This window comes from Erithacus rubecula (genome assembly GCF_903797595.1).
Source record: "Erithacus rubecula genome assembly, chromosome: 23".
NCBI lineage: Eukaryota > Metazoa > Chordata > Aves > Passeriformes > Muscicapidae > Erithacus > Erithacus rubecula.
The window spans coordinates 3,453,865-3,468,661 of record NC_136675.1 but is presented as its reverse complement, the minus strand read 5'-3'; the positions used below and the strand labels follow the sequence as shown (position 1 = coordinate 3,468,661).

The 14,797-nt window shown below is 41.5% G+C and overlaps 1 protein-coding gene across 1 annotated transcript in view; it reads left to right on the top strand.

Moving 5' to 3' along the window:
• The window catches only part of KDM1A (lysine demethylase 1A), a 28,067-nt gene extending 13,541 nt beyond the window's left edge, over positions 1-14,526 (top strand). Inside the window, exons 5-21 of the mRNA XM_079325740.1 lie at positions 75-153; positions 596-688; positions 1,403-1,509; positions 2,500-2,581; positions 3,765-3,859; positions 4,689-4,831; positions 5,265-5,355; positions 6,026-6,160; positions 7,327-7,400; positions 8,018-8,129; positions 8,497-8,629; positions 9,342-9,529; positions 9,945-10,059; positions 11,145-11,272; positions 11,603-11,749; positions 12,541-12,878; positions 13,778-14,526. Coding sequence (XP_079181866.1) covers positions 75-153; positions 596-688; positions 1,403-1,509; positions 2,500-2,581; positions 3,765-3,859; positions 4,689-4,831; positions 5,265-5,355; positions 6,026-6,160; positions 7,327-7,400; positions 8,018-8,129; positions 8,497-8,629; positions 9,342-9,529; positions 9,945-10,059; positions 11,145-11,272; positions 11,603-11,749; positions 12,541-12,714 — 1,896 coding nt within the window. The 3' untranslated portion in view covers positions 12,715-12,878; positions 13,778-14,526. The remainder of the gene's footprint in view (positions 1-74; positions 154-595; positions 689-1,402; positions 1,510-2,499; positions 2,582-3,764; positions 3,860-4,688; positions 4,832-5,264; positions 5,356-6,025; positions 6,161-7,326; positions 7,401-8,017; positions 8,130-8,496; positions 8,630-9,341; positions 9,530-9,944; positions 10,060-11,144; positions 11,273-11,602; positions 11,750-12,540; positions 12,879-13,777) is intronic.
• The last annotated feature ends 271 nt before the right edge of the window (positions 14,527-14,797 follow it).

The following is a 14,797-nucleotide window of genomic DNA, read 5'->3' as shown; positions in this document are numbered from 1 at the left end:
GGTAGCAAACACACACCTGGAAACACCTTTTGTATTGCTCAATATAACATGTGCCATTGTTTGTTTAAATCCAGCTGCAGCTCTGGTTGGATAACCCCAAGATTCAGCTGACATTTGAAGCAACTATCCAACAATTAGAAGCACCTTATAATAGTAAGTCAACTTTTTCATTGCCAAAATCATACTGTGTTATCTTTGCTGTTTTCTTTCACTTTTGTTTGAGGAAAAGCTGCTTCTGTTGCTTCAGTCCTTTGTTAGTGGAGCTCCATGAGTGGTGTTGCATAGACTGGGATAATGCATTATACTGATGGTTCAGATTTGGTAGAGTTCATTGTCTGGTAAAGAAATAGCACTAACAGGATTCATAAAAGCTGCTAAAAAGATGGATTGTTACAGTGGGGTTAATTCATGTGCAGCTTTTAAGGTTTGCTGCAGCTTCTTGGTGGTTTTGAGCTGTAAAATATTATTAATCATATGGTTTTTGTGCTTAGTGGGACTTGACCAGATTGCTACTGTGAATATGTGCTCATATTTATATCATATTCACATCACAGTGCTGCTGAACATACAGAATAATTTTGAAACTTTGTTTTAGGTGACACAGTGCTGGTTCACAGGGTTCACAGCTACCTGGAGCGTCATGGCCTCATCAACTTTGGCATCTACAAAAGAGTGAAGCCCCTTCCAAGTAAGAAACATTGTTTCTAATTGAAGTTTTGTTTTATTGTTCCATGATTTCTTAGGACTGTTTTTTGAGTGCTCTTTTTTCAGATTGCAGTGCTAAGAAAATAAAAAAAGGGCTGGAAACTCATCTGAGTGTTGATGCTAATATGTTTTATTTTGGCATAGAGAAGCCATGTATTTACATAAATCACTGTGAGAGGAAAAAATGTTGGCAAATTTTCTGTAGATAATTCAGTGACTGTTGCTTTTTAATGAGTTATCATGGTTGCTCATTTGAATAACTAAAGTCAGAAGCACAATATTGTACTTAGATCTGTTACATGCTTATGTGATTCTTGAATTTTGGAAGTGAACTTCTCTGCCCTTTAAAAGTTTTTTTCTTCTGGAGCAGAAAGGAGTCAAACTATGATACTTTGTCCCCAGTAATTAATAGGAGTTGCTTTCTTCTTCACACAGTAATCTGGAAGCATTTTTTCTCCTGTTTCCTTCCTTGTTCCAGATGTACTGCTAGTGTATTTTCCTTTTACCTGTCTCAGTGTTAAGTTCAGAATTACTTCAGTTTTCCTCTTGTTAAAGATTTTGTTCTCTCAGAACTACTCAAGAGAAGAAAGCTGTTTTTTGTTCTTGATATCTCTTAAATGCAACTTTAACATGACTGTTTGCAATTTAGTACTGCACATATAAAGAATGACTACAGCTGATTTTTCTCTTTCTTCAGCCAAGAAGACAGGAAAGGTGATCATCATTGGTTCTGGAGTCTCTGGGTTGGCAGCAGCTCGCCAGTTGCAGAGTTTTGGAATGGATGTCACAGTTCTGGAAGCCAGAGTATGAATTTCTGTGCTATTTTCACTTCTAGATAGCACCTTACTCATTAACCCTGTTCAGCACCAGAGCAGGGCTGTGGCCCAGCAGCTGCTCAGGGTGGGTCACTGGGTGTGCTGTCCCAGGATGAATTGCTGATCCTGTCTCACAAGGACCTGAGTGCATCTGTTCTTGCTGGGAGCTGGCTGCTCCCTTCTCAGAGCTGGGCTGCACAGTCAGGTGCTACTGCTGTGTGCTTACACAGGAACAGCTTACAACAACCTTTCATGATTAGGAATTGGTTTTTATCAGAAAGCAGAATGCATGTCCATACTTTGAGAACTTGCTTGTTAAATATAATCGTGGCTTGGAACATACAACATCAGGTGGGATTTTAAACCTAGACTAATTCTTTATTACTGTGTGCTTAAAAGAGACTTTAAAATCAGTGCTACATTTTGTGGTATGGGAACTGGCTGCTTGTTCTATCAGGAGAATTTCAAGAGTGTATTATTAATAGTTTGTTAAACTGTGGGAGAGGGCAGGAAAAATACTAGAAGTTATAACTGTGTATTGAAAATCTACAAAGTTATAAATATATGATAAATATATAAAAAGCTAAAATTCTTTAGGCATGAGGGAGAGGAGGAAATCTGGTACATAACTAAATTTGTGCATGGACAGTGAAGGGTTTGGCTTTGGAATCACAGTGGATCCTACTGTAGAAATACTGTGTAAAATCTGCCCAAATCAGATTAGGCATATTTTTTTCCTATTTCTTTAATTTTTTTTCTTTCTTCTCCTTTTTTAAAATGCTACTTAAGCATTTTATTCCTTAACTTAGGCGAATGAATTATGATTGAGCTCATTTGCAGAGGTTTTTGGAAAAGTACATTCTGTTTAGTTAAGAGAATACTTGCACCATGTTTTGTAGATGTTTCAGTGATTATATTTCAGTGAGATGTCTTACTGAATATCACTGGAGGTTTAAAATCTTGTTTGTGCTTTTCAAAGGACCGAGTGGGAGGAAGAGTTGCCACATTTCGCAAAGGGAATTATGTTGCTGATCTGGGAGCAATGGTGGTAACAGGACTTGGTGAGTTTTCCAAAATCAAAAAGGGATTTGATTTCTTCAAGGAGGAGAACTGAGAGGCAAGATGCTGTATATGTGAAACCTTAATGCTATTTTCTTTCATGGCCAAAATGCATGGGTATTTTTAACTCTTTAGAGGTGTGTGTTCTCATTCAGCCTTTTTAGCAGTTAGTAGTTTTCATAAATAGCAAAGCTGTGTGATGGGAGACACCCTAAAGAGACAGAATGTATTCTTTCAGCTTACATGGGAAAACAAGGGAGGAGGGGAAATGCAGAGCCATTCTAAAAAGAAAGCCCTTCAGAGTTTAAACCCCAAAAGTACTTTCTGCACGTGATTTCAAGCACAGTTGTAAAAATAGTGGCAAACAAGCCAAATTTCTTATTTATTACTATTTTATGGGATGGCATCAGTTATTGATGTGGTTACTCTGCTAAGACAGACAAGTGCAGACAAGTGTAGAATATCCCTCAGCAATGTAGTAAAATGATAAAATGCTGTAAAACCTATGATAAACCTCAGTTTTTACTGACAGCCTAAATTTGGTGTGTCTTGTGATTAGTCTCATTAAATTTCATACAGAAACTGGTTCCAGACAAAGAACTGAACTTGCACAGTCATGAAAAAACAGATTTCAGTTTGCCTATTGAAAGACTGTAATTTTTCTATGTTTAATTCATAGAATCATGGAATCTTAAGGGTTGGAAGGGACCTTAAAGATCATCTAGTGCCAGTTGCTCTTGCCATGGGCAGGGACACCTTCCACTAGACCAGGTTGCTCAGGGCTTTGTTCAGCCTGGCTTTGAGCACTGCCAGGCTTGGGGCATCCATAACCTCCTTGAGTTACCTGTCCCAGTATCTCACTCTCACCACCCTCACAGGAAAGTACTTCCCAATAATCCAGCCTGAATTTCCCCTCATTCAGTTTGTACCCATTACCCCTTGTCCCTCTGGCTTCCCTGTAGAACCCCTTCAGATACTGCAAGTAGATATTTGCTAGGCAGGTTTCTTTTCCATGTTCTCATTGCAGGAATCACTGTGAAGTGCAGACCTTTGGCAGTGTTCCACTGGAATGCAACTGAAGTTGGTGTTTTAGTCTCTGAAATTGCTTTGACTGGGGAGTTTTTGTTTAATTTTACAGGACAAATTTTACAGGAGTCTCTGTTAACTATATAAAATCTTTTCCAGGAGGAAATCCAATGGCTGTGGTCAGCAAACAAGTAAATATGGAATTGGCAAAGATCAAACAAAAATGTCCACTTTATGAAGCCAATGGACAAGCTGTAAGTCTGATACTATTTCCATGAACCTTTTAAAAAAGCAGTCATATCTCAAGTCTGTTTGTTACCAGGCTATTGGTGTAGCATGAGGTGGCTTCCAGAGAGGGAGGAAGGAAAGTGTGTGTCCCTTTTTAGGCATTTTAGTAATACTGTAGCATACCTGCACATATTCTTCTAAAACCTGCTCTTTCCACATGAGTTTTTACCTTTGCATTTCAGAGGTTTTGTGGAAGCCAAGTTCTCTCTCCTTTGTTTAACAGATGTGAGGTTTGCTCTTTCCAGCACTTGAGCTCTCATCATGTAACAGGTATTTTACACTGGCAGCACTCACTATTTAACTGAGTATCATCAGTACAGTTAAATACCACCATTCCATATGTGTCCAGCAGTGTTTCCACCACCATCCTAGAAAAGCTGGATTGGTACTTCTTACTCACAGTGACCATTCCAGAAGATAAATTACTGTCTGTCTACTTCACTGAGCTATGCCAAGCCCTCCAAAGCCTTGTGATTGTGTAGAGCCATTCTACCATCAGAGTCTTTTGGCAAGCTTCTGTAGCTTTGATGAACACACCTTTCTTTCCAGTAAGGAAATCTTATGAGCCCCTAAGGCAGTTTGGTTTCTCTTGCAAGAGAAGTCTGTTGTCATTGTGGTTTGACAGCTCTTCTTGTGCCCATCCTGGCAAAGTGTGACATTGTGTTGTACAGACCTTGGTGTCTGATCATTTGAGAGAGCTGAGGGTATTAATTTTTTTTTTTCCAAAGGCTGTTCTCAGCAACTGTATTATTTATGAATGGGTTAAGAACAATGCTTGTTCTTTTTGTCTCCTAGGTTCCCAAAGAGAAAGATGAAATGGTGGAGCAAGAATTTAACCGTCTGCTGGAAGCCACATCCTATCTCAGTCATCAGCTGGATTTTAATGTTCTCAATAACAAGCCTGTCTCCCTAGGTCAGGCTCTGGAGGTTGTCATACAGTAAGTGACTTCTCTCTTTTTGGATGAATTTCCAAAAGATACCTGGAACAATTCTGGTGCTCCTAGATGTAAGCATTACCCTCTTAATACAGCTGCTTGATCTCACAGATGGTTAAAGGAACAAACATCTCTTCTTAAAATCATTGCTGCAGCCACTCAGTGTGATTGGTGTCCATACAGGGCACTAACTCTGCTTGAAAGCCAATGGCAACTGTAATGCCCTTTAATAGCAGAAGGTAACTTCACACTCACATTTTAGCTAGTCATGTACCCTTATTTATAGAAACTTGCATTAATTTTCTAATTGACATACAAGTATTTACTAAAATATCCCATGACATGCAGTTTTATCGTGTTCCACGATTGTGATAATAAGTTTTCCCATTAACACAAGCATTTTATGTTGACCTGACTCATTTCTCACCTTTTCCAGATTACAGGAGAAACATGTGAAGGATGAGCAGATTGAACACTGGAAAAAAATTGTGAAAACACAGGAGGAATTGAAAGATCTTCTTAATAAGGTCAGATGAGATATTTAAGATAGTAAGCATTGTGTTCCTCAGAAAGTGGCAAAACATACAAAAATGTCCAAAGAAAATTATCAGAAAGTTGCTATTGATGCTGTTCTTAAAGTATCTCTTTGCTTAAGATCTACTTAGAAGGCCTGATAGGACAAAGGTGTCTCCTGCTTGAGGAGGAGAAAAATTGATTAGGCAGAAAACCATAAAACATAATATGGGAAAAGAAAGGAAGGCATGATAAACATGTTTCATAGCTTCCTTTAGAGATGCTGATACTGGCTGAGGCTTTTGGAGGCTATTTAGAAATGTTTACTGTCTTCACTACAAATCTGATTTGCAGTACAGAAAAAGTGGCTTAGGACTACTTCCATTATTTTTGCTTGTGGTGAATGGCATCTTTACTTTTCTATGAAAGTTTCTCAAATTGCAAACACTTGTGGACTGCTCTGAAATTACTTGCAACACTGTAAGAAATCAATGATGATGGGTTTGAGCCATGGTTAGGGTTGGTGGTATTTACTGTTGCTTCTTGCATGTATCTGTGATACCTGCCAAAACCAGGAAATCTCTTTTGTATCATGACATAGTTTGAGGTGAATATCCAGTTTACATAGTAACTTGTTGAAATCTGCCTTTCATCATTTTTCCCCCTTTGTTTCTATCTTAAAAGATGGTGAATTTAAAGGAGAAGATTAAAGAACTTCATCAGCAATATAAGGAAGCATCAGAAGTGAAGCCACCTCGAGATATTACAGCAGAGTTCCTTGTGAAAAGCAAGCACAGAGACCTGACTGCTCTTTGCAAGGTGAGGGATGTCATACATGTTGTGTGTTAATCTGTTTTCTAAGGACTGGAGCAACCAGATAAAATCAGCCAATATAAAAGTTTCCACATCTCTCCCTGTGATCCAGTGCTTTCAAGAGAACATAATTAACAGTAACTGTGATAGGTCTGCATTATCTTTAGCTGGGGAATGCTAAAGATCAGTTTGAGATAAATCTCTGCTGGCTCATGTCAGCATGTAATGTTTTAAAGATGAATTTATATCATATTTGGTCTTGAATACAGCTAGATTTCACAATAGTCTGGAAGTAAAATCTGCATTTCAAGAGAATTACTTTTTCTCTAAAATAAATAAAGATGATTTCTTGACTAAAAGACTTGTTTCTATCCAAAGATTATCATGCACAGAGCTCTGTCTTGACAAGCAGAGTTACTTCCCCTCTCTGGGAATATCTTGATGTAGGGATGTGCCTTTAAAAGGAAATTGTAAAAACTGTGCCATCTATGATGGTGAATACAGATTCTAACCCAGGTCAGGTAGAACTAAAGATAATTTTTCAGCTACTTGCTAAACAGAAATATGAATCCTTATTTGGAAGCTCTGGCTGTGTTTGTATCTGTATATACATAATTAGTGGCTCTTCTGTTTTGACACCAGTGAACAGCTTTGTGCTCCTGTTGCTTTTATTGGACACTCCAAATTATTGTGCTTAGAAGGAAAATGACTGTTAACTTTATATCTAGTTTTACTTATATTTTTTTAAATCAGGAAGAAGCTTGAACTAGATAATGTCTTTGGTTTTTACTTATGATTGATTCTGCTTTGGAAATCTCCATGTTCAATATTAGATATAAACTTTTAAGACAGAGAAGAATAAAAGAAATAGTTTGTGGAATATGAAGCTCTCAAAACCACAGGAACCCTTAAAATATCAGGAGTGTAATGTGTTTAAATTCTTGAATTATCACCAAACTAATCTTTTCTGCAGTGTGACACAGAGCTCTCTATATACAAAGAGCAGAAAAGCAAAATATGCTGGATTAAATATTGAAAAAAATAACAAACTTAATTTAGCTTCCTCTAAATCCATGAAGTGATTTTTCTAGGCATTTCTCCTGATGCTACATGATGTCTTCAAGTCCTTTTACATGTGAACTGGTTTTAATGTTAGCTTTTAATTTTAATAGGAATATGATGAATTGGCAGAAACACAAGGAAAACTGGAAGAGAAATTACAAGAACTTGAAGCCAACCCACCAAGGTAAAGATGCAAACTGAAAGGATCAATACTTAGGAAAACAGTTCTTTTACTGCCTTTTCCTTGAATTTCAGAATGATTTTATTATGGGAACTCAACAGGTTACAAAGGTACAAACATGGAGTTTGAGTTCCCTCAGCTTTTGAGCTCAACTTCCTCATTTTTTAGAGATGACTCAAACAGAAAAGGTTGTTCTGAGAGGCTGATTCTGTAGAAATCCTGGCAGTAATCAGTGCCTGATCTCAAAAGGTATTTGAGGTTTTGAATACCTGTCAGTGATGATAGCATACAATCCTACTTATATTGGTAGCATATTATTATTCTGTGCAATTTTACTTAGTCATTTTTATGTAACCTTTTTTATTTCTGAAATTTTTAGCTTCTCTTTGAGTATTTTACATGAACTTTGCTTTAAAAACTTGAATTTGCTGGGTTTTGATACTCAACTTTCATGAGAGAGGTCCAGATGTTTGAAACAGAATCTGTTTTGGTTTTTAATGTTTTTATTTATGCACTAAGATACTCCAAAGTGACTTGTGAAGAAATTTTCAGAAGCAATGCATTTACAATATGCTTTTCTAACAAACTAAATGGCTTTGTGTTTTATTTGTTTTTTCTAGTGATGTTTATTTATCATCAAGGGACAGGCAAATACTTGACTGGCATTTTGCAAACCTAGAATTTGCTAATGCTACACCCCTTTCCACACTTTCACTGAAGCACTGGGACCAGGTAGGTAGTCAATACTCAACAATTTATTAAAACTTAAATTATGTTTATTTCATTTTCATGAAAGTTTGTTGATGTCAAGAGTTTCTGTTAGGTGTGTCTGCTTTTGTGCAGGTACTGAATTCTTATGTGATTATTATTTGATGATGAAATTCCAGACAACTTTTTATTAGTGCCAAAACAATCTCTAACAGTACTGTCTGCTGAAAGTTTCCATACTTACTACTTGATGAAAGAATTTCACATTTATTTGACTGTTTAACAAAAATTTTTGAAATAATTTTTGCCGTTGTGCAGAGCTGTTGATTATTTTCTACTGACTTTGGGGACTTCATTATGAATGCATTCTTTTTGTCCCTCTTCATTTTAGGATGATGACTTTGAATTCACAGGCAGCCACCTGACTGTGAGGAATGGCTATTCCTGTGTGCCAGTGGCTTTAGCAGAAGGGCTGGACATTAAATTAAACACGGCCGTGCGCCAGGTTCGCTACACAGCCTCAGGTACATGGAGCTGCAGAAACTGCTGCAGGGAGGGTCAACATGGAAACTGATTTCTGTGCTTCTGGCAGTCAGTGTGAGCACTGATAGTGTAAAACCCCTCCCATGACAGCTTTGGGGTTAGATAAACTGCCATGTTTCTTATTGGGATTGTGGAAGTTGTTTATTAATCTTGAGTGGTTTTTTTGATTATTTCTGTGACTCATTTGGCACAGTCTTTTTCAGATGTATTTGCTGATTGTTCACATTATTTATTTACTTCATTGATTGAAGCATTTGGAGTAAGAGATCCTGGACTGCTTTAAGGCTTGGTGCCACAGGACTTGGTATTAGAAATATAAATGAATGTAATGGAAAGAATGTATCTTTTTGTTGTTCTTCAAAACATTGGGCTTGGGAAACTGTCAGCTGGGAGAGCAGTGTAATGAGAGACTCACTCTCTACTTGTTTATTTATGGATATATTTAAATAATATTTACTAACCTGGATGAACCTTTAGGCTTATCCCAGTAAGACCATTTTCAGATGCTGCTTTAATTGTGTTTCCTGGAATAGAGCTAAATAGCCAGTAACAACTTGCTTACAAGTTAAGTACTGTTAGTATAAAGCTGTCCATAAACAAAATACTCTCTGATGTGGTTATGGTAATTTCTTTATTTTTAACCCAATGCTTTTCCTCATGGCTTATTAAACTGGTTTTCTCTCCCTTTTGCAGGCTGTGAAGTGATAGCTGTAAATACCCGATCTACCAGCCAGACCTTCATCTACAAGTGTGATGCTGTGCTGTGCACTCTGCCCCTGGGAGTGCTGAAGCAGCAGCCTCCAGCAGTTCAGTTTGTGCCACCTCTTCCTGAGTGGAAAACCTCTGCAGTGCAACGGATGGGATTTGGCAACCTGAACAAGGTGCATTGTCACTGGGGCTGCACAGGCCACAGCTCCATAGGCAGGAGCTCAAATCTGGCTGGGATCTGCCTGGTGGAATCTGTCAGTGCCTTTTCCACAGCTGTTTTGTTAGGGTTTGCTGATCAAAATTGTCTGAGGAACTACAAGGGCCTCTTGTCTTGTCTACTTCCCACAATTAAATTGCAGAAGTAGATCTGGTGGAACTTGTTAACCAGAAAACTGGTAAACTCTGAGAGCACAGTAACCTGTGGGAAGGCAGTTGGAGGCAAACACCTCTATGTATTATGTATATACACTATATATTCACCAGATTTCCCTTTCATGATGTGTCCAGTGATAAACATCCATGAGTGTAATTATCTTCATTTTGATTTTTTCCCTGCACTTTTCCTGACTGTTGGTACTTTCTCTCTAGGTTGTGTTGTGTTTTGATCGTGTCTTCTGGGATCCAAGTGTCAATTTGTTTGGCCATGTTGGGAGCACTACTGCAAGCAGAGGAGAGCTTTTCCTCTTTTGGAACCTGTACAAAGGTAGCTGTGGTGCATGTCTGCTTTTGCCAGTGTCTCATTTGTATAGTTTCAGATCTAGAAAAAGCCACTTTTTAAAATGCTGTTAGTGTTCACATGTGGGTATGATAAGAAGGGAGGATTTTTAGGAAGACAAATGGCAGCACAAAGAGCAGCACTGATTGCAGACAGTTCTGTGGTAGGTTAGGGCAGCACACAGGTGAGTGTGAGTTTACTAATGCTGGGTTCCAGGCCTGTTAAATTGCATTATTGCCACAGCAGGACAGTTTTGGTTTATCTGTGGCTGGTGCTGCCACAATGGATTGTCAGGAGATCTCTGCACTAAGTGTACTGGCTTTGTTGCTGCCATTGCCCAGACTAAAAGCAAATGGGAATATAACATTATTAAGTGAGTTAGTTGCTTTACAGTTGTTTTTCTTCCATTCTGTTATAAGCAGGCCATGTTTCTCTGTTAACTGAAAAAAAACTGCTGTGCAAGGGAAGTGCCTTTCTAGGCTATTGAATTATTAAAATGGTGAGATTTTACTGGAGGAATATAGTAATGAGCAAGGCTGTTCTTGTGGCTTTTGTGACTTTGTGATGGCTCTGTTATAAAGTTAACAAGTAGGGTCATGGTTTGGTTTAGATGGAAAGATCATGTACAAATTAGCTTCACATGCTAAATTCTGTGTCTTCCTTCTCATAAAGATAGGCAGAGCAGGTAGAAATGTGGCAGAAATGCAGTAAAACCTCATGCTGAAGCACAAGTCAGATGGCTGAAATAAAAAAAATTACCTTTTCTCATGGACAGTTGGGTAGTAGTTAATGTGCTTAGCCTGTGAAACATTGGAACATCATTCCTGATGTATTTATTTACTTTTTAATACATCAATTCTCTTGATAATTCCAAGTAGTACCATGGCATATATAAATTCATTTTCTTTTTGTTATATTGACTTGATGGTGGAAAATTTAGGGCTGCTTTGTTGGATTTTAGTCTCTAACCTCATGGATTAACTGCAGATCCACATCTATCCAAGTCCAATCAAAATGTTCAATTTCAATAATTCAATTGCTTTTTTTTTTTTTTTCTCTCCTACTCCTCACAGCACCAATTTTGTTGGCCCTGGTGGCAGGAGAAGCAGCAGGGATCATGGAGAACATCAGTGATGATGTCATTGTTGGTCGGTGCCTTGCCATTCTCAAAGGCATCTTTGGCAGCAGTGCTGTGCCCCAGGTGAGAGGAGCTCAGGCTGAGGGAGAGGGGAGGTGCATTGGCATTGAGTGGGGGAAGAAACAGAGCAAACAACACACACAGCAGCTCTGTGCAGCTGAAAATGCCTCAGTTCCAACTGAGGGCCCTGCATGCAGCAGGTGATACATTGGAAAGACTTAAGGAATTGCCATCAAAGATTTATTACAGAGATTATAAACATGGAGTTCCACCACGTTTATAACATCAACCCAAGGACTTTGTCCCTTATCTTGTTGCAATTTGCTCTGTTTATATTTATCACAAACTGTGAATTTACACTTTCCAACCACTGAAGCTCCTGTGTTGTCTCAGCCTAAGGAGACTGTGGTGTCCCGCTGGCGTGCTGACCCCTGGGCCAGGGGCTCCTACTCCTACGTGGCTGCTGGATCCTCTGGAAATGACTATGACCTGATGGCTCAGCCAATCACCCCAGGGCCAGCCATCCCAGGTGCTCCACAGGTGAGAAATGTCCCAGTTGTTTTTAAAAAAACCTCAAAACAGAATGATTTTCCTGTCAAATTTACATCCGTATCTAAACACGAGTTTAGGGAACTGAACAATAGTTTTTTTCATTCATTAATTCTGTCATCACAAGTTTGGTGTCATTCATTTCCTAAAGAAGGTATTTTTATTCAGAAAGCCAGTTTGGTTATGAACAGAGTATTTTAAATTATCTCTGTTTTGTACTCTATATTTTTGTTGTCCATGACCATATTTAAGTGAGTTGTAGTGATTTGAAAGAGGGTGAAAGCCAGAGTTGAGAAGAATCAAAAGGTCTCTTCAAAGGGGCAATTATTCAAGTTTAATAAAATGATATAAAATGATTCCCTGCAAAATGCAAAATATACAGACATTTTCTCCCACTTTTTTATGATGCTGTGGGCAAATATTCAAGTATAATAAAATTATATATGCAAAATGTAAGATATAGACATTTTCTCCCACTTTTTATGATTCTGTGGGTTTAAGGTCTCAGTTTAAAGAGAAACCGATTTGAGTGAGTTGATAAAATTTTTGTTTGCTCACTTTGGTAGAGTTCATATTCCAGCATTACAAAGTATCGTTCCTAAACACATTCCACAATTTATCTGCAGAGCTGCAGTTACAGCTGGGACATTACCCTGCTCTGCAAAAAACCAGAGCTTTATTTTCTTGGTGATTTATACACAATTTAAAATAACAACTGCAGGAGTCTGTGCCGTGCTCAGAGTATCGTTTGATAGTCTGAGCGCTCCTCGCTGTCCCCGCAGCCCGTGCCGCGGCTGTTCTTCGCGGGCGAGCACACCATCCGCAACTACCCGGCCACGGTGCACGGGGCGCTGCTGAGCGGGCTGCGCGAGGCCGGCCGCATCGCCGACCAGTTCCTGGGCGCCATGTACACCCTGCCGCGCCCGCCGGGCCCCGCCGCGCCGCCCGCGCTCTGACACGCACCGGAGGAGCCGGGATCCTGCCCTGCCATCGCTGTGACACCCACCGGAGCCGGGATCCTGCCCTGCCATCGCTGTGACACTGATGGGAGCAGAGCCGGGATCCTGCCCTGCCATCGCTGTGACACCCACCGGAGCCGGGATCCTGCCCTGCCATCGCTGTGACACCGACGGGAGCAGAGCCGGGATCCTGCCCTGCCATCGCTGTGACACCCACCGGAGCAGAGCCGGGATCCTGCCCTGCCATCGCTGTGACACCGACGGGAGCAGAGCCGGGATCCTGCCCTGCCATCGCTGTGACACCGACGGGAGCAGAGCCGGGATCCCGCCCTGCCATCGCTGTGACACCGACGGGAGCCGGGATCCTGCCCTGCCATCGCTGTGACACCCACCGGAGCCGGGATCCTGCCCTGCCATCGCTGTGACACCCACCGGAGCCGGGATCCTGCCCTGCCATCGCTGTGACACCGACGGGAGCCGGGATCCTGCCCTGCCATCGCTGTGACACCCACCGGAGCCGGGATCCTGCCCTGCCATCGCTGTGACACCGACGGGAGCAGAGCCGGGATCCCGCCCTGCCATCGCTGTGACACCGACGGGAGCCGGGATCCTGCCCTGCCATCGCTGTGACACCCACCGGAGCCGGGATCCTGCCCTGCCATCGCTGTGACACCGATGGGAGCAGAGCCGGGATCCTGCCCTGCCATCGCTGTGACACCGACGGGAGCCGGGATCCTGCCCTGCCATCGCTGTGACACCGATGGGAGCAGAGCCGGGATCCTGCCCTGCCATCGCTGTGACACCGACGGGAGCAGAGCCGGGATCCTGCCCTGCCATCGCTGTGACACCGATGGGAGCCGGGATCCTGCCCTGCCATCGCTGTGACACCCACCGGAGCAGAGCCGGGATCCTGCCCTGCCATCGCTGTGACACCCACCGGAGCCGGGATCCTGCCCTGCCATCGCTGTGACACCCACCGGAGCCGGGATCCTGCCCTGCCATCGCTGTGACACCGATGGGAGCAGAGCCGGGATCCCGCCCCGCCCGCGATGGAGCCCAGCAGCCTTTCACTGGATCGCTGGAGGGTTGGTAAATAGAATCCTTTCCTGCAAAGCTGGGATTGTAGACTCTCTGGAGATACTTCTATAGCTGGAGGGGTTTTTAGGGTGTTTCGGGGTTTTTTTTCTACCTGTGTGTGTATTTACAGTTTGGTAATTGCACAAGGATCTCTAGAAGCTGGTTGTTATGATACTAGCTTAGTGTAGAATGTATGTAAATTTCTTTGTGGTTTTTTTATGGCTTTGTTTTGAAGAGTAATATTTTTGACCAATTCTATTCCTGTCTGGCATTCAAGAATTTGGGGCAACTGTTTGCCTACCAGTAACAGCAAATCACACCTCTCTAAAATGGTCCATTGGCTGCTACACCATCTGCATCCTGCTGTAGAGTAACCTGCTATCACTGGGTATGCTGAGCATACTGTTTTATTAAATCCTTCCAACAAAAAAAAAGGTACTGAGCTGTGTTCCAATGTCCTGAGGTGAGCTGTGTGTGCAGTGTCTATACTGCTGCCCACCTGGTGCAGTGCATGGAACCACTGAATGCCTCCTGGTGTGTTAAACATTCCAAAGGAGACTGAAATGATCATCCCAGGGGAATGCCAGTGCTTGTCCTTTAACCTGACAGGGACCAGGAGAACAGGCAGTGCTATTTGGGATGAGAGGAACATGGGACATCCCCAGTCTGGAAATCCCTGCTTTGGAGCTGCCATCTGATGTATGGATATCTGTAAAATATCTGTCAAATGCCTTTGGAATGGTTGTATCTCTGCCAGAAAGCTCTGGCACAGAGCTGGCTCCTGCTACAGTAGCACTGTCTTCCTGTGACCCTCTGCCTTAACCTGCAGCACAACAGGGGACACTCTGTCCACCTGGTAGCTGTGACACCAGGCCTGTGGCAAACATCCACTGCTCCTAGAACCCTTCACATGGCACAGGCCTGCCCTGACAGACACCTGATTCTCAGTTATATCCACCTCTTTTGGGATTACCTTTGATTTGTCTCTGCCCTCTCCATGGCC